Source organism: Artemia sp. Qi Xiang Cuo, chromosome 2, assembly GCF_049724085.1.
Source record: "Artemia sp. Qi Xiang Cuo chromosome 2, ASM4972408v1, whole genome shotgun sequence".
Lineage (NCBI taxonomy): Eukaryota > Metazoa > Arthropoda > Branchiopoda > Anostraca > Artemiidae > Artemia > Artemia sp. Qi Xiang Cuo.
Genome location: NC_142795.1, coordinates 24,358,706 through 24,384,207, shown reverse-complemented (window position 1 = coordinate 24,384,207; position 25,502 = coordinate 24,358,706). Strand labels below are relative to the sequence as shown.

The 25,502-nt window shown below is 36.9% G+C and overlaps 1 protein-coding gene across 1 annotated transcript in view; it reads left to right on the top strand.

Moving 5' to 3' along the window:
• The first annotated feature begins 15,593 nt into the window (after nt 1-15,593).
• Ltn1 (E3 ubiquitin-protein ligase listerin) overlaps nt 15,594-25,502 on the top strand; it is a 131,814-nt gene continuing 121,905 nt past the window's right edge. Inside the window, exon 1 of the mRNA XM_089106012.1 lies at nt 15,594-15,732. Within this exon, the coding sequence (XP_088962138.1) occupies nt 15,691-15,732 (42 nt within the window). The 5' untranslated portion in view covers nt 15,594-15,690. The remainder of the gene's footprint in view (nt 15,733-25,502) is intronic.

Sequence of the window (25,502 nt, the reverse complement as noted above, 5' to 3'; positions counted from 1 at the left end):
GCTTTTATATGAAGTTTTAGAATTATTTTCGTTATCAATTTGCTCCCAAACATGCATCCGTTTTCTATTTTTGAGAGCACTTGTACTGGAATTCACTAATGAAAAAAAAAATGACGTCAAGGATTCAAATTCTTAGTAAAAAGGTGTTTGTGAGATCTAGTTTTCACAGGTTTTCAGTATTCTCTGCTTAGTTGCTGGCAAATTAGCATGGATGAAACAAGAAGGAAAAATACAGATCTATAGAAAAATTACCTATCTTTTCATTAATATAGGTTTTATTCATCAAAACCCCATCTCCTAATCAAAAATGAGGATGAAGCCATTCCAAACAAAAACAAATACTGCTGAAATTCATTAGATCGCGCTCAGAGACAAATGTTAACCTGGGGGTGGCGGTTTCCGAAGCTTGCATTTACGATTTATATGCAATAGTGAAAAGGAGAAGCTGAGAGGAATTTGAAATGTCTGAAGTTGAAGCTGAAGTTGCGTCAGCATCTGTAAAATCTCAGAAGATGGCTTCACTATCCAAGGAGGAAAAGGAAGCAAACGCTCTATCCAAAAAGAAAAAGGAAGCATCTGTAGAACCCCAGAAGATGGCTTCACTATCCGAGAAGGAAAAGGAAGCAAATGCCCCAAAACCAGCTAAGGCTGCAAAACCTAAAAGGTAGAAAAAGGCCAAGACACCTACAAACCACCCAAAATACGGAAATGGTCACCGAATCTATTGCTGGCCTGAAAGAACAGGGGGATCTTGCCGTCAAGCAATTCTCAAATACATGCTTACCAATATCCAGGTTGGCAATGATCCAAAAATTATGAATATACATCTAAAGCATGCTTTGAAGCGTTGCCTTGCAAGTGGAACTATTAAAATCCCAAAAGTCACGGGTGTAACTGGTTCTTTCAAGCTTGAAAAGCCTGTCAAGGCAAAAAAACCGGTGGCCGGCGTTAACCCCCTCCCCCCGAAAAATACCCCTCACGGAAACTACCCCCCCCCCCTCCCCCTGGAAAATAAGGCTCCAAATTTTAGAATTTTATTTAATTTTTTTTTCCGTAGGGGGTAGGAATTTTTGCACTTGTGTATTTTTCCCCACACACTTAAGTTTACGGTATGTAAAACTTGAGAACAAACCGGTTTCTTCGTTAGTTTTTTTTTTCAGCTTAGCGCGAGACAAGACAAAGAGAAGTGACTGAATATTTGGTAAATATATTATTTGGGCTATATATTTGCTCATAAGTGGGAGGGGGGTGTGAAATATTTGGACAGTTTGAAGTAAAAAAAAAAATTCTTTCTAGGTATGGCCGCTAAAAAATTACAGAAGAAAAGCGAGGAATCGGGAAGTTTTGTTAATTAAAAAAAAATGTATTGTTTTATTTAAGTATATTATGATGGGGTACATAGACAGGGAATAGGGCTCATGATGAATAAGGAAGCTGCTGAGCCTTGTTTAAGCTGGAGAAGTATTAATAATAGAATAGTATTTACTTATTCTACGACTAAAAAATTCAGTGTATCACTTATAGTAGTATCTGCCCCCTATTGAACCGACTAATGGTCATACTAGTAACTCCGATGAATTTTATTCACAGTTACAGGAGCAAAGAGACAGGATTCCAGGCAGAAATATGATGTTTTTACTAGGATATTTTAACGCCCAGGTCGGTAAAAATAGGGATAGTTGGTATCCTAGCTTAGGTAAATTTGGTTTAGGAAAAGAAAACAATAATGAATACAGACTTTTGCAATTTTGTAGGTATAACAATCTAGTTATAAACAAACGGTGTTTGGTCACAAAATGGCTCATAAGTTAACATGGTATTTACGTGATGGTTAGACAGCAAACCTTATTGATTATGTTATAGTAAACCGAAGACTGGCAGGATCAATACAAGATACTAGGGTTTATAGGAGTGCTGTTATTGATGTTAGAAGTAAAGATCACCATCTGGTAGTGTCAAGGGTTAATTTAAAGCTGAAATATCGCAATGGTAACTACCTCCGGGAAGTTATGATGTTGGAAGACTCCAGGATGAGAATTTGAGAAAAACATTCCAGGAACAGTTGAATGCTAAACTTAAGAGTTTAAAATTTGATAATCTGGAAAATGGTTGGAATAATTTTAGAAAAATAATTTGTGAAGCTGCTGAAGGTGACTTAGGGAAGAAAGCTAGAACTGCAGCTAAGAATATCAGTGAAAAAGCTTTATGTTTAATAGAACAGAGAAAGGACTAGTACAAGAATTATCAGAGTGATAGATCATATGAAAACAAAAGGAATGTAAAGAAAGTGGAGAAAGCATTGAAATATGAACTAAGGAGGTGTGAAGTGGAGGCCATGGATAAAATTGCCGAGGATCTGGAAGATGCAGCTAGACGGCATAGTAGTAAAATATTGTACTGGCATATGAATAAATTGAGAGGGAGTAGTCAATCCGGACTTGGGCCAGTTAAAGATAGAAATGGGGCCACAAATAGCGATAAGGAAAGAACTAAAGAGAGAAGGGCCGAACATTTTGAGAATTTACTTAAGTGAGATAAGAGTTGCAGGAAAAGATATAGAGGAAAATGAAAAAGTTTGTGATACCTTCGATGTGAAGGAATATTTGTTTTGTGAGGAAGAATTAGCGACAGTACTAAAAGGATTAAAAAATAAAAAGGCTCCGGATGCTGATAGGGGGTAAATAAGTTTCTTAAATACGGTGGCTCTGAGGTTAGACATAAGTTACTGAAGATTATGAATACGATTTTTGGAAAAGGGGAAGTAACTAACGATTTTAGGAAAACTTTATTTAAGCCAATTTATAAGAAAGGTGATAAAAGTGAGTGTGATAGTTATCGAGACATTAGTCTGGTCTCTGTAGGTAGTAAATTACTTAGTACTATGATACTTTTTATACTGAGAGATGCCGTAGACAAAGTTTTAAGAGAAGAACAGTGCAGTTTTAGAAAAGGTAGAGGATGTGTTGACCAAATTTTCACTCTTAGGCTAATAATTGAGAAGTGCCTGAGTTGTCAAACACCTTTAGTCCTCAGTTTTATAGATTATGAGCAAGCGTTCGATTCTGTTGATATGTATTATTTTGATGGTCTTTGTCTTAAGAAGCACAGGAAATGCAATGTGAGACTGTTGGTGTGGTAAGGTACGGACGTCACCACTTATTGGTGCAAAAATGGTGCTACACCCCTTACTGGAGGGAAAAGTCCCCGGCGGCGCCAAATATTATGATGGGATGCCTGCGCCTACCACACCGGTTCTATAAATATCGGGTTTGGTAATACCCAATTTACAATATACCCTGCCTCAGGGTATGATAACGTGATCGAGCAGTCAAATGGCCACTTTAAGGCCAAGTGTCTACCCAATCCAGGTAACCACTAAAATCTATCTAAAACTAAAACTATCTCCTTTGAGGTAACGACCCCCCTGTCAATATAATAATGACGGTATCTCGTAACTTTGTTCCTACCCTGTCTGGGTTCCTGGAAAATTAGTACACAGTTGTAGAAAATATCTTACTTGTAATCTTCCAAAGGTCACATATAACAAAAAGAATGGGGCTTCCACAAACGGGGTCTAAATGTAGACTACTGAAAAATTCGTCCTGTACAGAAACTTTTCATAGTAGTGGACCTTCGCTTGGCCTAGCCAATCCTCTCGATCCCCATTCATGCTTGGCTCAGGATCTGTCGTTATCCATACGTCTTTACCGTAGAACCACCATGGTCTCTATCGTATAGCATCCGCATTTGGTTTTGAAAGTTGAAGTCCCCAAGATTCGCAGAAAATGATCGTGCGCAGCACAATCAAAAACACAAATTTTCTCGCTCTCACGAATTTACATTTGAGAGGAGCATAGAATCAGTTTCTGGCACATTCGATGACGCCAGCCATCATGAAAAATTGGCTGCACTAGCCTCTTAATTTCTATCTGTGGAAAGAACTCCACATCTCAATTAAACTATAAATTGCCCCTTGGGATAATTTCAAATAATCTAAGGCCGAAAATGCAAATTGTGAAAACGATAAGGGTGTAGGGAAATCAGCTAAAAGTTTGAGCGAACCACTAATCACTTCACTCTGAGTTCCCTCCCTGGGATATTCAAATGAAGAATATGCGTTGATGCTACTCGAAGATGAAATTTGGATACATCTCCCACTGAATACAATTTGCCGGAAATAATTGTCGGTTCCCATGAAGAGTAAATGAACAGGGTTACAGGACAAATGTTTGGGTGAAATGTGAAGTGACTGGGAGAGAGTATCCCCCAAGGACTCCAGATCAGAGAGGCAAACCTTGGTAAAGGGATCACAACGTGTCCGCCAGTTGTGCATTGAGGAAAAGGGCTATCTTTCGCGACTTCCCGCAGGGGATCTTCCCCAAGGGATTCATCCCCCTCATAAAGGATCAAAATCTCTTTTGAGTTGATAATACTAATCTCAGATTCCTTCCCAAGTTTTTCCAATCCAACCCGACATTCTATATCTCCAAACTTTCCTCAAGCTCGTTGTAGGTCATTCATCTCTATTTTGTAATAATCTTGTTTTGTTCCCCATGGGTCTTGGACCTCTTTATCCCCCCTATTATTTTGTGTTATCAAGGCACAGCCCATCCAACATTATTTTATTTTTCGCCACTGCAGGTTGAATCTCCAAATTTTGTCTCTTTTTTGCATTTATTTGTTCTTTATCACTTTTCTCAATTTTTTCCTTATTAAATTTGAATTATACTCCATTTTCCACCATCTTTGACTGCATTTCTTCATTGTAGCTCCGTTTAATTTCTCTTTTCTCCCTTTTAGTTTTCTTTATTCTTACCGCCGAAATAAATATTTCGTCATCAAACGGGAACGGAACTCCGACATTTGGTTTTTCATATTGTACTAAAATTTTTCGAACTTTACGAGGAAAGGCGCGTACAATAAATTTCGTCTCCTTTTTTCTCTGCTACAATCAGCGCTTCATTTTGGCAAACATTTTTGGCGTCTCACACTCGTTAAAACTGTTCTCAAGTTTTCCATTTTCTCGAAATTTTCCCAAAAAATCATTTTCGCGCGTCTTATTTTCAATATTATGTGGTCTGTTTACTTCCGCATCCTACTTTTGTGGATTATCAACATTTTGAACACGAGTATCAAGTGTTTTTTTTTTCGACAGGGCGGCACAGCCTCCGACTTTGTTTAATGGGCCGGTCTACCTCCCTCCGTAGTCAACGAAGTTGTATATTTTTCCGTCTTAGTGTAATTTTGTAATTTTCCCACTGTTAAAGAAGTCGCTTTTAACGATAGGAGATTTCCGATATTCCCAAAGTTTCCTGCTAAAACATCCACTGCTAGCGTAGGTACTAAGCCTACTTTTATCGTTTTTTCTTTGGATTGTATCGTCGTTCTTTGCAATTTCTATTCTAACCCAAGCAGACGGGCATGGGTGCTTGTCTCCATAATAACATAATGTTTTAATTTTATTTTTATGGTCTATCTCCGTTCTATTTACTAGGTCAGTTCGCACATAGGTTTGGTCACTGCAAGAATCAATTGCCATTTCAACTAATTCCCCGTTCAATTTTCCGTATATTTTATGCGACTCTGCAAATGCGTAATTTTTTTCCTTATTATGGGTCAAGGCCCAGGCTGTCGTTTATGTGGTTTTTGGTCATGTTTACTGGGGGAGTTTCTTTCAAAATGGCCCGTAGTACCACAGTTATAGCAAGTTAATTCTCCGCTGTGTTATAGTGCCTATTTTTGTTATACTCTCTATATTGAAATATGTCTGTGTCCTCAACTTCCTCTCTTATTTCGGTCCACCTATTTGCAATTTCCGCCATTTCTTCACTTGTTTTGGTGTTCTATTCTTTCAAGTGTATTTTCAATTCTATTTGGGTATTTTTTAAAAATTAATCTATTGCTGTTTTATCTTTTAATTCTGTAATTCCTTCTTTTATCTCTTCCCGGTTTTCTAATATGCTATAATTTTCTAACTCTAGCCATTTTAAACACAAATCCTTCAATTTGTACCCGAAATCCTTATAAGTTTCGTTGTCTCCTTTTCTTTCGCTTCTGAACCTTCTTTGAAAGTGCTCGGGGTAGAGTTGAAACTTTTCAAAAAAAGGCTTGTTTTAGTCTTTTAAAATCTTTTGAGAAGTGCATTGGTAATCCTTAGTAAACAATTTTTCTCTCGGCAATCCATTTAATTCCGCGGTTTTTTTCAAAGTGGTAGAGGCACAAATGTACATCTTTATTCTCTTTCATTGGTTGAAAGTTTACAGCATGCATTAAATTTACTGTTGACGATCTTCGAGGCTCCTGGCAATTCTTCCCCTGTAATTATTTGCATTAGTTCTCTTCTATCCTGTCTATCTGCCTCTTCCTTTCGTTCTCTGGCTATTCTATCAGCCTCTTCCTTTTTTTTCTCTAGCTATTCTATCAGCCTCAGGGTGAGTTGGTTTTGCTTTACCCGTATTTTCATATAATGACTTTTCTTCATGTATTATCGCCACTGTTTCTTTTGTCTGGGTTTCTCTCTCTGGGAATAATTATGTTTGAATCTGCTTTAAACTCTTTTCTTCCTCCACGGTTTGTACCGGAGATCGCTCTATTACTGATTTTGTTTTGAATATTTCCCCTTCAAAAGCGTCAGAAACGTCTATTTCACCCCCTGAGTGATACATGGTTCTATCTGATGGTGTTCTTCTTAGGGTATTTCCAGCGGGAGTCGCATGCAATTGTATGTCTGAATACGATATTTTGTTTTACCGCGGTAGATCTTGTCTGAATTCTCCGTTTGTCCGCCATTACTTCAAGGTTTACTTAATGTCTTGCGTCCAAATGAAAATCCTTTTACCATAGTCTCTTTTTATCTTTTCGTGAAAAATTGTTGCGTTTTAATTTGCTGATTCTATGTGGGCGGCGCAGCCTCCCTTGTCTCAAGTTAATTATTCGCGTGGTATATTGATTCTTCAATTTTATTACTTATTATTATTTAACTAGGCACAGCCCATATAAAAAATTTCTCTTTGCGATTTTTTTTTATATGTAACCACAATAGGCCACTATGTAGGCTGACTCAACTTGTCTCTTCGAAAATGCGGAATTCTTTTACTATCAGGTTTACTGATAGGACCTTTCTTGCTGCTACCAGTGTTGGTGTGGTAAGGTACGGGTGTCACCACTTATTGGTGCAAAAATGGTGCTACACCACTTACTGGAGGGAAAAGCCCGCGACGGCGCCAAATATTATGATGGGATGCCCGCGCCTACCACACCGGTTCTGTAAATATCGGGTTTGGCAATACCCAATTTACAGTATACCCTGCCCCATGGTATGATAACGTGATCGAGTGGTCAAATGGCCACTTTAAGGCCAAGTGTGTACCCAACCCGGGTCACCACTAAAATCTCTAACTATCTCCTTGGAGGTAACGACCCCCCCGTCAATATAATAATGAAGGTATCTCGTGACTCTGTTCCAACCCTGTCTTGGTTCCTGGAAAATTAGTACACATGTGTAGAAAATATCTTACTTGTAATCTTCCAAAGGTCACATTTAACAAAAAGAATAGGCTTCCCCAAACGGGGTCTAAATGTAAACTAACTGAAAAATTCGTTCTGTACAGAAAGTTTTCATAGGGATGGACCTTCACTTGGCCTAGCCAATCCTCTCGATCCCCATTCAAAATCCATTCTACTTTTTCTTAACTTTACCTTTCAATGGTTCAGACCAGAAAGTCCAAAACAGAATTTAATTCAAAGCTTACTTATTGCGAAATAACCTAACTTAGCAACCAGAATTCAACTTAGGATTAAAATTATCTTATAAGCAAATATAATTACAGAAAATAAAATGAGTCATTTATCTGAAAAGAAAAGAAGCAGGGGTGGAACCCCAACACAGAATCAAATGGAGAGGAAAAAGTATCCTGGACTTAGATTATGCTGATGATTTAAGCATCCTAGATGAAAGTGTGAGCAAAATGAATGAAGTTTTAAAAGTTTTGCGAGTTCAGGGTGCTAGAATAGGTTTTAAAGTTTATGTTAAAAAGACTAAGTCACTAAGACTAGGAATAAGTGAAGATTAAAAGGAGACGTTGGGTAATGATAAGGTTGATCAGGTGGGCAGCTTCATTTACCTTGGTAGTATTATTAGTAAAGATGGTGGGAGTAGTGAAGATGTTAAAAGCAGAATAGTCGAGGCTCAGGGTGTTTTTTCACAGTAAAAATTTTTTGGAAAAATAGGAAGATAAGTCTGCAAACCAAGATTAGAATATTAGAAGCTACAGTGATTACAGTTGGTCAAATATGGCTCTGAAGCATGGGCGCTCTGAAAAGTGGATGAAGATTTGCTAGATGTTTTCAAGAGAAATTGCTTAAGGATTGTTCTGGGTACCCGGCTGTGTGACCGTATTTCAAAGAATAGGCTAAACGAAAAATGTGGTTTAATACCGCTCTCTAGGACTATAATAAAGGAGAGGTTGAGGCGGCTAGGTACGTTGTGCGGATGAAGGATGACAGATTGCCGAAGATTGTTCTTTTCGGCCAACCGTCTAGGGCTAAACAGAAAGCAGGTAGTCCTCGTCTGGGGTGGAGGACGTCATAAAGAAAGAATTAAAGTGAAATGGGAAATTCGTCGGTGGGTGTAAAAACGGAGACTTTAAGTAGATTGGGATGGAGGAGGAGCTTGCGTAGCTCTGTTGGCCTCAGGCGGCTTGCTGCTGCGGTGAGTTGTTAGTAGTAGTAGTAGTAGTAGTTTTATGATGATCACTGATCAAAATTTATGTTATATTTCCCTTTCATTTATGTTATTTTACTGTATTCATAGCCGTATATTTGGCTTTAAAATATACTTCTCAGTCTATCTATCAAATATACAGAATACTTGTACCAAACTCATTTTGCATGAAGACCCGCTATACTTTACCCCTCCCCTCTAATATACAAATCTATATCCCAAATTTATTTCTAAAGTAACGAATAAACTAACGTAAAAACTGGCGTGTTCTCGAATTTTACACAGCGTTAACTCAAGTGAGTGGCGCATAATACACAAGTAACAAAATTCCTCCCCCCTACGGAAATAAAAAACTCAATCAAAATTCTCAAATTTGGAAAGCCTTGTTTTACTCGGGGGGGGGGGGTATTTTCCGCGGGGGATTAAACGCCTATAACCCAAAAAAACAAAGACTGCAAAGCCTGAGAAGCTCACACCTAAGAAAACCTCCGTCAAGTTAACAGCAAAACCTGCTGCAGTTAAGAAGTCAACTTCAGCCAAAAAGGCTATTAAGCTCATGACTGACAACAAGAACCCTGCCAAGGTTTTTGAGAAACCAACTATTGGCGAAAAAGCCGTAGTAGCGAAGAAATTGACACCCAAGATGCAATCATCACTCAAGAAATCTCCCTTCAGGAAACTTAAATGAGAGTTAAGTTGCATGGGGGTTGGGTTGCATAGAGGATGAATTGAATAGGGTTGAGCTGCTCAGGTGTTTAGTCGGATGGGGTTGAGTTACACAAGGGTTCTGATTTTGTATATATTGTTATGAATTTGCATATTTTGGGAGGATTTTTAAAATTTTTAAAAAGTAACGTTTAGGCTCGAGTTATTGCAGTAATTTAAACATGGAAAACATTGTCTAGGGAAAATGTTTGAAAAAAACATAGGTTTATCTAATAATGACATAAATGGTCAGAAGAAATCTATACATTTGGTATCAAAAATATTTTATAAATATGAATATTTTGCAAGGGATTAGAAGGATTAAAATTTGCTTCGGTAACTTAAGTGGTCTTGGAATGCTTAGGTGTAATTGCTATTTAAAAACAGAGTAAAAGGAAAATAAACACCCTTTTTGAAAGGTAGGATTTGTTTGTAGGATTTGAAAGGTAGGCTTGTTTGTAGCATGAATTTAATTAGCTCTTTTAGGATTGTATAAAAAAATAATGTCATTTCATTTGTTGATAGATAAGTCTATATATCATCCATCCATGGGTCATTCCTAGGGCAAAATTAAGGTAGAAACTCATAGAATTAAGGGATGAAAGATTGGATTGATTTTTGGTTGTCACGTAACGGACAATGTCCACTGGACTTGTATGAAAAATCTGGGACTGAATTCGGTTGGACATACAGACGGCAAACTTACGGTCAGACTTACAGTCCGTTGATTTTAAATTAAAATCAAGTATTCTGCAGTAGGCATCAAGAGTCAAGACATGGCTAATTGTAGAAAAAGCCAAGACATATGGTTCGAGTAATTGAGAGGTAACTATGGGATAAGCCCTTTTTAGGTCTGTATAAAAATGACGTCATTTCATTTGTTAATAGATAAGTCACTTCATGGGTCATTCCTAGGGCAGAACTAAGGTAGATAGTCATAGAATTAAGGGATGAAAGATTGGATTGACTTTGGGTTGTCGCGTGACGGACAATGTCCTCTGGACTTGTATACAAAATCTGGGACTGAATTTGGTTGGACTTAAGGGTTGGGCACACGTAGCTGATTTCTGGAACTGATTTCCAAACCAGCGCCGGTTTTAAAAGAAATCGACGTCGACTTAAGCTTCAAAAACTTTCTAGTTTTCGGCGCCGATTTACAAAATCAGCGCCGATTTTCATCATGATCATCACAAAGAAATAGGGATACAAATAAATAGTCAGCCAGAGATGTCTGTGGTGAAAGACCCCGCTACTGAGCTGAGAACTAAACTGAGAACTAAGCTGAGATCAATATACAAATATTAATAAACTCCAGTTGACTATTTGAGTCCATGATTTTTTGTTTTGAAAATCATGCGCAATAATAGTTTTGTTTCAACAAATTTTTCTTAGTGCTATCGTTTGTCCACTGATGGTTCCCGAAATCAGCTGCGTGTGCCCAGCCCTTTACAGATGATGGTTCGAGATATTAGGGACGTTTTTTCACTCATCAATGTGCTAAGATCTTACATCTTTTGTCAGAAAACGCTTAAAAGTGAAATCTTTGAACAAAGATCTTACATATTTTGTCATTTTTGTGCAAACGTCTTTCATCATTCTGCTCTGATCAGCAGTCCGAGAACAATGATGAGTAGATCATCAAAGTTCTCTCATCATTGTTCTGTATGGCAGAACAGTGGCGGTCTTCACACTTTTTGCTAACATCAGTGAGCTGTAAGATCTTAGATCAAAGATGATTTAAAAAACGATAATCTTTGCAGAAAGATGTAAGAACTTAGTGCTAAAAAACGGGCCTATTGATGTCAGCCCTATATCCTGGAAGGGCAGTTGCAGCGCTAATGAACTGCCTATAAGAAAAGTAAAATGGATTTATTCAAAGCCTTTAACTGAACAAGAAGAAGAAGAAAAAGGGAAAAAACAGAGGGCAAAATCTGTGTTGCCACTTATGCCGCATTTGGTGGCATTACGCCGCGATTCTGAGAGAAATGCCGCATAAAATTTTGATCATGCGGCGAAATGGCTTTTTATACCGCATTTGTTCCCGTATGTAAAATTTGTCCAACTTTAAGTTTCTTATCTTTCGCAAATATCTTTGTTTCATAAAATGGGGATTTCAAAGACACGTCCGACTCGTTTCGTGGAAGTCAACTACGGACCTTAATTAATGACCCGTCGGCGGTCGGCAGCTTATCCCTTGGGAGGCCAGTGTGTTCGAAGGGGGTTGAGTTATTTTTGCGGGTTTGACAAAACTTTGACGTTTGATTTTCTCAGCTCATCTCATGACTTTATGACCTCTGTCAGCTCAGCGAAAGTGTTTTCAAGTTAGCAATAAGGACCAGACAGACTTGTCTTATTTCACAGGATTGTCTGATGGCATTGATGGTAAGTAGTACCTATATTTAAGTAGCCTAGGTGTCGTAAGAACCGTTACTAGCCAAAATGTGTGGGAGGGGGGGAGGTATTTATCGACTGGCTGGTCATTTTTACCGACTGTTTTATGCAGACAAAAACGATTATTATTGAGAAAAAACGACTGTGTTTTCGAAATTAGCAATTTCCTTGTTAGCACAAACCGGAAAGTTTGTTAAAAGTAAAAGTTTTATTTGAAGTTGATAAGATATTTGATGTTGGGGTAAGAGGGCATGCTGAAGCCGTATATGGCAATCGTTTTTAAGCCCGACGTATATTTTGTCCAGAATCCGGCTGAAATCAGATAATTTGTTATACGTATTTTTTTATTTGAAGTTGACTATATGTTGAAAATTGGGGTAATGAGATACACTAAATTTGTTTCTGAGCTTCAATTTTTCGCCAGGCAAGTAGCTGGTATCTGAAAAGTCATCCCATTTTCATCGAATTTTCTCAAATTGGTGAGAAAGAAGTTCAGCACTTAGTTATGTAATTGGATATCAGTTTAAAAAGTGCAATTTCGGCAATATAATAGTCGTTTTTGCAGTGAACCGTATATCAGATATCACGGTAACTGCAAAACGACTAACTGCAGATCCGCAGTTACCGTGGTAACAGGGGTATCAGTAAAAACGCAACATATGTGTGTTTACGTCATATCTACTGGGATTCGACGTCATATTTGCTTTGACGAAACTAATCAAAACTTCCTGCCTTACTTCTGCCAAATTTCCGACTTCAGCCGGATTCCCGGCGAAGGATTTATCCGGAAAGAACAAAGGGTTCTCAGCAGGCTGGTGCTGGAAGAAATTAAACTAATGCAGGTTCGTTTCTTTCACCAGCAAGTCAATCCATGAAAGAAAAGACATAATAGCTAAATATTTCTCTTGTTTATAGACTAAACGTGTTACAACATAAAGGCAGAAGTGATAGATATCGACCAGGAATATGAGGACGGTGATAAAGACTCGGATGATAGTGAATCCTCCAACAAAAAACCGAGGATCACAAAGAAAAGGGCAGATCAAAGATACAAGAGTTTTTGGGAAAGAGAATCTGACCTTAATGAATGGTTACGAAAAGGAAAGGTGCAGACCGGTCAAAACAGTGGATATTTAGCTCACTGTCTTTACTGCAAAAAGGATTTCGTTTGTAAAAAAGGGAAACACAACGCAAAAAGGCACAAACAGACCAAAGCTCAAGAAGATTATAAAAAAGTGTGGATAACTTCGTCTTCTAAGACCATGCCATTGAGTCTTCATTTTTCTGATGATTCAAAAATCAAAAGAGTTGCCACTGTTGAAGCGAAGCTAGTGACATTTCTCGTTGAGCACGAGCTACCCTATTTGCTTTCTGAAGACTTGCTGAAACTTGTGAAAAGTATGCCAGGCCCAGATCTTCTAGGCCAGGCCACTCTTGGTAGAACTAAAGCAACTAATATTGCTCGACAAGCGTTGGCCCCTTATTTACATGAAAAGCTTCTTGAAAACCTGAAAACGAATCTTTTCTCCGTAGTAATTGACGAGACCACAGATTCCTCTGTAGCCAAACAACTTGCTGTTTGTGTCAGCTTTTGTGACGAAGCAATGAATGTGCAGGTAGATTTACTCGCTCTTGTCAAATGCAGCGAAGGATAAGCTTCTGGTCTATTCAACCTGCTAGTGAAGGTGATGGATGATGTCAAGAAGGCGGGTGTTCCTTTACAAAAATGGGTCGGATTCTCCTCTGACACAACGAATGCTATGATGAGGATAAACCGCTCAGTCAAACACTTGTTGAAGGAAAATATCCCTGGGTTACAGTTGTGAAATGTAGCTGCCATCTGTGTGCCTTAGTTGCAAGTAATGCTTGCAAAAAACTGTCCAAGAGTCTCGAAGATCTATGTCGGACTGTGTGCAATCATTTCAGGCACAGTGCAAAACGCCAAGATGTATATAGCAAGAAGTTTCAAGTCTTTACTCAAGTGAAACAGCACAGATTCCTTGCTTTGGATCCAACACGCTGGTTGTCGTTTCAAACTGTGCACGCTTATTCTCAAACAGTGGGATACTCTTACGTTGTACTGGAACTTGTTGGTACTTGATGATCACTCGCATGCTAATGATCATGTAATAATGACACTAAACAACCCATACTCGAGGGTTATGATGTTTTTTGTCGAGTACGTGTTGGGAGAGCTGAATGAGTTCAACACCATCTTCCAGTCTGAAAAACTCCTATTTCACCTCATGAAAACCCAGGTGGAAAAACTTCTTCAGACATTAGCCATGAACTTTATGAAGCCTTCATATGTTAAAACAGTCAACCCTTTTGACATCAATCCACATGACAAAGTGAACTATCTTCCCGGCAGAAATGTCTATATCGGCTACAAAGGGTAGGATTTTCTTGTGGGGCTCAAAACAAGAATCACCAGTGGCCATTTTGTAGCAGAAAGTCTCCAAATTCGTTGCACCGCGAGGGATTTCTACATCGAAGGTATTCAACAAATTTTTGACTGTTTTCAATTCTCTTAAAAGATCTACGAATTGGTACACTTGCTTACTACAAGCTCTAGTTATGAACTGAAAGTTCCTAGTCTTCGTCAGTTCTTCGACTACTACGATTCTGTGGTTTGGAATAAAGGAAAGCTAGAACAGGAATGGCGGTATATACCGAATGTAGCTCTACCTAGTACTGTCGATCTCCCTGATGTAGATGACTTGGATATTGTCGTTTATTGGCGCCACACCTTGCAAACAAAGTCACCAAATGGTAGTCGGATGTTCCCAAATGTCGGGAAAATGGTTCAGTACTTTTTCTCACTCCCTTTCTCAAACGTTATTGCCGAGCGTCTCTTCAGTTTGCTCAAGGAAGCGAAAACTGATAAGCGAAACCGACTGAGTGCAGTGACTCTTTCGGCAACACTGAAAACCAAGTGTGGCCTTAAGCGCAATTCTAAAGGAGGGCTTGACTCGGGTAATTCAGTGCTAGAGCTAGAACCTGGACTAGTCAAGTGTGTACTCAAAGTGAAGGCTAGTGTCTCTTCTCGTGACTGTAACGTTTTCAACCAAAGCATTGTGTATGGTCTGGCCAAAGATGTTGTTTGTGACACACGTGAACAGTTCGATTCCGACTAATCTTGTCTGTTTGTCTTGTATTATTTGTCTGAAATTAATCTTGTCTGTTTGTCTTGTATTATTTATCTGAATGTTCCTTTTTGAAGCTTTTGATATTTATTTTCATTAAAAATTAATCGAAATAGGTTGAGATATGAGAATCTAGGTACCCATCAATTATTCTATTGGATAGGCTTGAAGGCCCAAGGGAAAATCGCTTTTAATTTCTTCACTATTCACTTCACATTTATACGGTTTTCCCACCGTGGACTTTCCCTGCTGTGGTACCTCTGCATTTTTAATTCTCTTTCGTGCTTGACGAAACCGAATAACGACAAATGTGTTTTCACAGACTGAGCTGACCATGCTTACCTTTGACCGCTGATAAGAAGGATAGACAGCACGTGTTTTCTCAAATTTATGACAGATCTTCACCACACTTCACTTGACACTGAATCAACATTCATATTGAAGCGAGATTTTTCACCAATTTTCTCTAAAAAATACAAAACAGCTTGTTCCGAGAATTTCGGGCATGCCGTGGTTTTTACCACATTTTGGTTCAGGGATGCCGCGGAAATACCGCTTTTTGACGAGGCCGACGCCGCGGAGCGGCGTCGGCCTCGTCAAGTGGCAACACTGGGCCTAATAGCCTTGACTAAAACAATTATCAACTTGAATAAAACTTGCCTAATTGAAAAAGAAATTAAATCAAAGTTTAATGAAAACATTTCGTGAAAGCATCTAAGCTAAGAAATGAGCGGGAAAAATCGTCAAAGAACAAAGGGAAATATTAAGGTAGGTTGGCTATGTTTTGTAGTCTCTGGTTAGGGATATGTTTTGTAGTCCTTAGGCCTAGCCTGTGTTTCACACACTTTGATGCACTGTAGTGCTCCTGCAGTACTAATAAAGTTGTATGAATTTCATAACCATTCTCCTCATATGCATCCTTAATGAACTTAGATAGGTTAGCCTAATATCCCCTGTATTTTAGATAGGGTAAGACACCCAGTAGTTGGACACTTTAATCACTTTGAAAACTTTTTGACATTTAAACTACTCTAACTACTGTACTATACCACCTAGAAACTTAATTTTTGTATAACAAAATTTCTGAAGAATTTCTGAACAAGTAGGTTACTAATTCAAATAGGCTAGTTTCACTTGTACAGCGCCTCCTATTTTTGAATTTACTAACAAGTGACAATTCTGCCTAAACTCCGACATACAATTGGCTCATTGTAAATTAGTGATTAAAATAGTATAAAAGATTCTATGGGAGAATAGGCAGGTGGCCAACTACTGGGTGTCTTACCCTAGGGCCTAAACTTGGGCAGATAGCCTATTCTGATTAAATACTATCTTTCCTATGGTAAAATTCTACTTTAGCTACTTTGGCTATCTTGGAAAGGGGTTGGGTTAGGAAAATGAAACTTTCAGGGATGGATGTACATGCTAAGGTATGTCCCAGGAAGGTACTTTGAAGTACTTACCTCCACTCCTCCCCCCTCTATATAATGGTAATTTACTGCACAATACTAGTTGTTTTAACTCATATTTCATCCTATATTACTATCATAATTTTAAATCACTGCTTACCCTGCGCAACTTCAGCTTTTAACCTTGTTCATTAAAATTTATTCCAAAATCCTTTTTAAATCCTAAACAATTTAATTTCCTATCCTTGCTGACTATTCTCATGGTATAATAAAACCAAGTTTGTTGTAATTTCACAACTGCTTATCAGAAACCCTTACCCTTGAGGGTAGCAAGCATATGCCAAACACCTCTGTGTTGATTAGACCATTTAAACTGTATTAATTAGGGAAATGATTTGACAAGAGAGACCAGTAAAAATAACCTAATTGTTTTTAGAGGACAAATTATGTCATGGGAAGATGTTTTTGAAATCCCTCTTCCACCCAAACTCAAAATTTTCTAAAATTCTACTATAGAAGCTTTTAAAGTATTTCTAAAGTACTAAAAGATAGAGTGCTAAAAATATCAGAATAGAATTTAGAGGAGACGTTATATCATGGGAAGAGGTTTTTAAAATCCCCCCAAACACAAAATTTTCCAAAATTCTACTTTAGAGGCTTTTAAAATGTTTCTAAAGCACTAATACATAGAGTGCTAAAAACATCAGAATAGACTTCAGAGGACACGTTATATCATGGGAAGAGGTTATTAAAATCCCCCTTCCCCCAAACTCAAAATTTTCCAAAATTCTACTTTAGAAGCTTTTTAAATATTTCTAAAGCACTAATAGATAGAGTGCTAAAAACATTAGAATCAACTTCAGAGGACACATTATATCACAGGAAGAGGTTTTTAAAACCCCCTTCCCCCCAAACTCAAAATTTTCCAAAATTTTACTTTAGAAGTTTTTTAAATATTTCTAAAGCACTAATAGATAGAGTGTTAAAAACATTAGAATCAACTTCAAAGGACACGTTATATCATGGGAAGAGATTTTTAAAACCCCCCTTCCCCCCAAACTCAAAATTGTCCAAAATTTTATTTTAGAATCTTTTAAAATATTTCTATACCACTTATAGATAGAGCGCTACGAATACCAAAATAAACTTGAGAGGAGAAATTATGTTACAGGAAGATGTTTTTTTAATCCCCCTTCCCCCCCCAAACTCAAAATTTTCCAAAATTCTAATTTAGAAGCTTTTTAAATATTTCTAAAGATTAATAGATAGAGTGCTAAAAACATCAGAATCAACTTCAGAGGACACATTATATCACGGGAAGAGGTTTTTAAAATCCCCCTTCTCCCCAAACTCAAAAATTTCCAAAATTTTATTTTACAGCTTTTTTAAATATTTTTAAAGCACTAATAGATAGAGCGCTACAAATTTCAGAATCGACTTCAGAGGACACATTATATCATGGAAAGAGGTTTCTTAAATCCCCCTTCCCCCCAAACTTAAAGTTTTCAAAAATCTTATTTTAGGAACTATTTAAATATTTCTAAAGCACTAATAGATAGAGAGGTAAAAAAATCAGAATCAACTTCAGAGGACACATTATATCACGGGAAGAGATTTTTAAAATCCCCCTTACCCCCGAACTCAAAATTCTCCAAAATTCTACTTCAGGAGCGTTTTTGAATATTTCTAAAGCGCTAATAGTTAGAGCGTTACAAACATCAGAATCAATTTTAGAGGACAATTTTTGGTATGGGAATATGTTTCTGAAATCCCCCGTCCCCCCAAACTCTAAATTGTCAAAAATTCTACTTTAGAAGCTTTTAAAATATTTCTAAAGCACTAATAGATAGAGCGCTACAAAGATCAGAATTGACTTCAGAGGACAAATTATGTTACGGAAAGATGTTTTTGAAATCCCCCTTCCCCCCAAACTCAAAATTTTCAAAAATTCTAGTTTAGAGGCTTTTTAAATATTTATAAAGCACTAATAGATAGAGCGCTACAAATATCAGAATCGACTTCAGAGGACAAATTATGTTATGGGAAGATGTTTTTGAAATCCCCTTCCCCCCAAACTCAACATTTTCCAAAGTTCTACTTCAGAAGCTTTTTTAAATATTTCTAAAGCACTAATAGATAGAGTGCTAAAAACATTAGAATCGACTTCAGAGGACAAATTATGTTATGGGAAGATGTTTTTGGAATCCCCCTTCCCCCCAAACTCAAAATTTTGCCAAAATTCTACTTTAGAAGCTTTTAAAATATTTCTAAAGCAATAATAGATAGAGTGCTAAAAACATCAGAATCGACTTCAGAGGACACGTTATATCACGGGAAGAGGTTTTTAAATCCTCTTCCCCCCAAACACAAAATTTTTCAAAATTCTACTTTAGTTACTTTTGGCTATCTTGGAAAGGGGTTGGGTTAGGAAAATGAAACTTTCAGGGATGGATGTACATGCTAAGGTTTGTCCCGGGAAGGTACTTTGAAGTACCTACCTCCACTCATCCCCCCTCTATATAATGGTAAATTACTGCACATTACTAGTTGTTTTTAACTCATATTTCATCCTATATTACTATCATAAATATAAATCACTGCTTATCTTACACAACTTCTGCTTTTAACCTTGTTCATTAAAATATTTTACAAAATTCTATTTAAATCCTTAGCCATTTAATTTTCAACCCATGCCAACTTTCTTTATGGTATATGAAACCAGGTTTGTTGTGATGTCACACTTGTCTTATCAGAAACCCTTGAGGGTAGCAGGTACATGCCAAACACCTCTGTGTTGATAAGACCATTTAAACTGTATTAATTAGGGAAAGGATTTGACAAGAGAGACCAGTAAAAATAACCTAATCGTTTTTAGAGGACAAATTATGTCATGGGAAGATGTTTTTGAAATCCCTCTTCCACCCAAACTCAAAATTTTCTAAAATTCTACTTTAGAAGCTTTTAAATTATTTCTATAGTACTAAAAGATAGAGTGCTAAAAACATCAGAATCAACTTCAGAGGAGACATTATGTCACGGGAAGAGGTTTTTTAAATCCCCCTTCCCCCCAAACTCAAAATTTTCCAAAATTCTACTTTAGAAGCTTTTAAAATATTTCTAAAGCACTAATAGATAGAGTGCTAAACACATCAGAATCAACTTCCGAGGACACGTTATATCACAGGAAGAGGTTATTGAAATCCCCCTCCCCCCCAAACTCAAAATTTCCCAAAATTATATTTTAGAAGCTTTTTAAATATTTATAAAGCACTAATAGATAGAGTGCTAAAAACATCAGAATTGACTTCAGAGGACACGTTATATCACGGGAAGATGCTTTTAAAATCCTCCTTCCCCCCAAACTCAAAAATTTCTAAAATTCTACTTTAGAAGCTTTTTAAATATTTCTAAAGCACTACAAATATCAGAGCGCTACAAATATCAGAATCGACTTTAGAGGATAAATTATGTTATGGGAAGATGTTTTTGAAATCCCCCTTCCCCCCAAACTCAAAATTTCCGAAAATTCTACTTTAGAAGCTTTTTAAATATTTGTAAGTTAACATATACTGACGGTTATACTGACATATACTGATTTGTAATATACTGACGGCGTGCACAGCAGTATAATTATGATTTAAGGTTATAACCTACGGTTATGACATTATATATCATCTTGTATACATAATTCAGTTTTGCATAAAAAAAGGTTTGTTTTAAATATTGTTTTTATTAAGTACAAAAGCATGTAGATGTAGCACCTTTCAGTCAACATAATTGCTAAACTATTTAGTCTTTCCTAATTTATTGTTCATATGATATAGTTTTTTTTATTGGTTGTAGCCTGGCAAATGATCTCTCTCCAGAAACAATGCTTACTGGAATTTTTAAGAGCATTTTAAATTTCGAAAATCAATTATTCATTTTGATGGCAGCGCGGGGCCCTTCCAAACGCGGGGCCCAATTGGGCCAATCTCCCTTTATCTGGCCCTGTAAGCACTTGTTAAACTTTAAAATAAAGAGTAAGTCGAGGAGGTGGTAGCCCCCTCATATCCAGGAAATCTTTTGTTTCTAATGAACTTGCTGATTCTTTTTATGTTTTTTTAAAGAATTTTTGTTTCATTTTAAGAACACTTCGAGAGGTTAGTTTTTTTTACATTTTTTTAGTATTTTCATTGGAACAAATAAAACAAAAATTGTCCCCTCTTAGATTTTGTAAAATATATTTTGCTCCCCCTCCCAACATAATTTTCACGCAGTCATTTGAAAAATACTTTTTTTTATTTTTTACTACTACTGCTAATACTACTAACAACTCATCGCTGCACCAAGCCGCCTGATGCCAACACAGCTACGCACGCTTTTCCTCCGCTCCAATGTATTCAAAGCCTCCCTTTTTACACCCGCCCACGAAGTTCCCATTTCCTTTCAATCTTTCTTTATGATGTCCTCCCACCCCAGACGAGGACAACCTGCTTTCCGTTTAGCCCTAGACAGATGCCCGAAAAGGGCAATTTTCGGAAATCTGTGATCCTTACGCCAAACAACGTAACCCAGCCACCTCGACCTTTCTTTCATTATAGCCTTAGATAGTGGTATTGAACCACATTTTTCGTATAGCCTATTGTTTGACATACGGTCCGTCAGCCGGGTACCCAGAACAATCCTTAAGCAATTTCTCTAGAAAACATCTCGCAAATCTTCATCCGCTTTTCGGAGCGTCCATGCTTCAGAGCCATATTTGACCATATTCCATATTCCAAAATTCTACTTTAGAAGCTTTTTAAATATTTCTAAAGCATTAATAGATAGAGTGCTAAAAACATCAGAATCGAATTCAGAGGACACTTTATATCATGTGAAGAGGTTTTTAAAATACCACTTCCACCAAAAATAAATAATTTAAAAAATTTTTATTTATTATAATTTTTTAATATTTATAAATCAATAATAGTTAGATACCTACTATGTTCTAAATTGACTTTAGAGGACAAGTTATTTCACGGGTAGAGGGTTTTAAAATCACCCTTCCCCCCAACCTCAAAATTTTACAAAATAATAATTTAGAAGTTTTTTAAAAATTTCTAAAGCACTAATAGATAGAGTGCTACAAAAATCAGAATCGACTTCAGAGGACACGTTATCTCACGGGAAGATGTTTTTAAAATCCCCCTTCCCCCCAATCTCAAAATTTTCCAAAATTGTACTTAAGAAGCTTTTAAAATATTTCTAATGCACTAATAGATAGAGTGCTAAAAACAACAGAATCCACTTCAGAGGACAAATTATTTTAGGGGACGATGTTTTTTTAATCACCCGTCCCCCCAAACTTAGAATTTTCAAAAATTCTACTTTAGAAGCCTTTTAAATATTTCTAAAGCACTATTAGATAGAGCACTACAAATACCAGAATCGACTTCAGAGGACAAATTATGTTACGGGAAGATGTTTTTGTAATCCCCCTTCCCCCCAAACTCAAAATTTTCCAAAATTCTACTTTAGAAGCTTTTTTAATATTTCTAAACCATTAATAGATAGAGTGCTAAAAACATCAGAATCTTCTTCAGAGGACACGTTATATCACGGGAAGAGGTTTTTAAAATCCCCCTTCCCCCTAAACTAAAAAATTTACGAAATTTTAATTTAGAAGCTTTTTTAAATATTTATAAAGCACTAATAGATAGAGCGCTAAAAGTTTCAGAATCGACTTTAGAGGACACGTTATATCACGGGAAGAGGTTTTTTAAATCCCCCTTCCCCCCTAACTAAAAATTTGCCAAAATTTTACTTTAGATGTTTTTAAAATATTTATAAATCATTCAGAGATATAGTGCTAAAAATTTAATAATCGACTTCATGTGACACTTTATATCATGGGAAGTTGGTTTGAAAATCACTCTTCCCCCCTAACACAAAATTTTCTAAAATTCTACTTTATAAGCTTTTTTATAAATTTATAAAGCGCTAATAGATAGAGCGCTACAAGTTTCAGAATCGACTTCAGAGGACACGTTATATCACGGGAAGAGGTTTTTAAAATCCCCCTCCCCCCCTAACTCAAAATTTTCCAAAATTTTATTTTAGAAGCTTTTAAAATATTTCTAAAGCACTAATAGATAGAGGGCTAAAAACATCAGAATCGACTTCAGAGGACACGTTATCTCACGGGAAGAGGTTTTTAAAATCCTCCTTCCCCCCGAAGTCAAAATTTTCCAAAATTCTAATTCATAAGATTTTAAAATATTTCTAAAACACTAATAGATAGACCACTAAAAACAACAGACTCGAATTCAGAGGAAACTTTATATCATGGGAAGATGTTTTTTGAAATCCCCCGTCCCCCAAAACTCAAAAATTTCCAAAATTCTAATTTAGGAGCTTTTTAAACATTTCTAAAGCACTAAGACATAGAGTGCTAAAAACATCAGAATCGACTTAAGAGGCCGCGGTATATCACGGGAAGAGGTTTTTAAAATCGCCCTCCCCCAAATCAAAATACCCCCGTGGAAAATAAGGCTTTTCAAATTTCAAATTATCAACCAGATTTTAGAGTATGAAGGGGGAATGGGATGAAAGGTAAGGGGGATTTCAAGAACATCTTCCCATAACATAATTTGTCCTCTGAAGTCGATTCTGATATTTGTAGCGCTCTATCTATTTGTGCTTTAGAAATATTTAAAAAGCTTATAAAGTAGAATTTTGGAAAATTTTGAGTTTGGAAAATTTTGAAAAACATCTTCCCATAACATAATTTGTCCTCTACATTTTCCCATGACATAAATTGTCCTCTAAAGTTGATTCTGATGTTTGTAATGCTCTATGTCTTAGCGCTTTAGAAATATTTAAACAAGTTTCTAAAGTAACAATTTTGGAAAATTTTGAGTTTGGGGGAAGGGGATTTCAAAAAGATCTTCCCATGACATAAATTTTCCTCTAAAGTCGATTCTTATGTTTGTAGCGCTCTATGTCTTAGCGCTTTACAAATATTTAAAAAGCTTCTAAAGTAGAATTTTGGGAAATTTTGAGTTTGGGGGGAAGGGGGATTTTAAAAACATCTTCCCATGACACAAATTGTCTACCAAAGTCGATTCTGATGTTTGTAGCGTTCTATGTCTTAGCGCTTTAGAAATATTAAAAAAAACATCTAAAGTAGAATTTTGGAAAATTTTGAGTTTGGGGGGAAGGGGGATTTAAAAAACATCTTCCCATGACATGAATTGACCTCTAAAGTCGATTCTGCTGTTTGTAGCGTTCTATGTCTCAGCGCTTTAGAAATATTTAAAAAAGCTTCTGAATTAGAATTTTGTAAAATTTTGAGTTCGGGTGAAGGGGGATTTGAAAAACCTCTTCCCGTGATATAACGTGACCTCTGAAGTCGATTCTGACACTTGTAGAGCTCTTTCTCGTAGTGCTGTAGAAATATTTAAAAAAGCTTCTAAAGTAAAATTTCGGAAATTTTTGAGTTTGGGGGGAAGGGGGATTTTAAAAACCTCGTCCAGTGGTATAACGTGTCCTCTAAAGTTGATTTTAATTTTTTTAGAACTCTATTTATTAGCACTTTATAAATATTTGAAAATCTTCTAAAGTATAATTTTATAAAATTTTGAGTTAGGGGCAAAGGGGGATTTCAAACACATCTTCCCATGACATAACTTGTGCTCTTAAGTTGATTCTGATGTTTGTAGCGCTCTGTGTCTTACCTAGACCCCAGCACCACGCCGGCGCATCAACCAAACGCTGCCAACGAGAGGCTTGGTTGACCGCCACTGAAGTGTCACAACGTCGCTGGCATGCCGCTGGAAGAGGCGGCGGTGTTTGGTTGACTTTGAATTAATTTTGCGGCAATTCTTTATTGCATCAACCGCAAAGTCGAAGCTTTTCTTTTCTCGTGTGGTTCAAGTATTTTGATTTTCCTGATTAGAAATCAAGCAGGGCTTGCACTATTCCCAAATTTTCAAGGATTTCCCCAGAAATCTATGTGCCACCCCGAAAAAAATTTGGTTCCCCAACTCTCCAAACATCATCCAATCATGTTGCCACCCCTTGCGATTTATCACTATTGACTATCCCTTCCAAACCTTACTTTGTATACAATAATTCTTCGCTGCTCTCTTGTTTATCAATTGTCGTCTCTTGAGGTGTTTTGCATATAAACCAGACAAATGCAATTGCAACATATATTGCTCTTCATGGACTGAAAAACGCATTATCTTTATGAGATTCAGACATAAAAACAAGTTTTTTTTTAAACTGAATGTAAGGAGCGACATTAAAACTTAAACCGAACAGCAATTATACCGTATATGAAAGGGACTGTCCCCTCCGTCACGCCTTGCTCTTTACGTTACTTTAGCGTAAAGAGCTAGGGGTTGAGGAGGGGACAGCCCCTTTCATATACGGAATAATTATTGTTCATTTTAAATTTTAACGTCGCTCCTTACTTTCAGTTAATAAAATTTGTTTTTATTTAATTTCTGAACGTTTTTCAACTAATGCTGGTTTGATTTTGGCTCCCAGTGCATGAAAAATTAAAACACAAGGCTGATTGGTTTTGGAAGAGTTAGTTCAGATATGAAGGGTTACCCCTCCTTCATACGTTGCTCTTTGCGCTAACGCTATTGGCTCTATTAAAATATCTTCCTATTCTAATTAAAAGCCTCTTTCTTTAATTTTAGTAAACAGTCAAATTTTAACGTAAAGAACAAGGTATTGAGGAGGAGCACTCTTTCATATATAGCATAATTTCTGTTTGTTTTTGAATAATTCTGCTAAATCTGGCTCACTTTCTATGAAATATACCCCTCCCCCTCACGGAACTGCTCAGCGGAAATTTCATCCAAAGTAAAGTGCACCTCCCCCCGTCAAATTCCCTCCCGGCAGTTCTTTCCTCGCTGAGAATCCCCCCTCTCTGTAAAATTGCTTGTGGACAATTCACCCTGAAAAATTCTCCTTAGGATTTTTTCATTCGAATAAGACTTTAATCTATATATTGGTTTCTTGGTCACTCCAGAGATACCTCCTTCTATGGACATTATTTCTCAAAAAACAAAACGTACAGAAAAAAGCCTCCAGAACATCTCCAAATAAAAAATTTGGCAAAGAGAATGTAAAACAACTAAAAAGAATTTC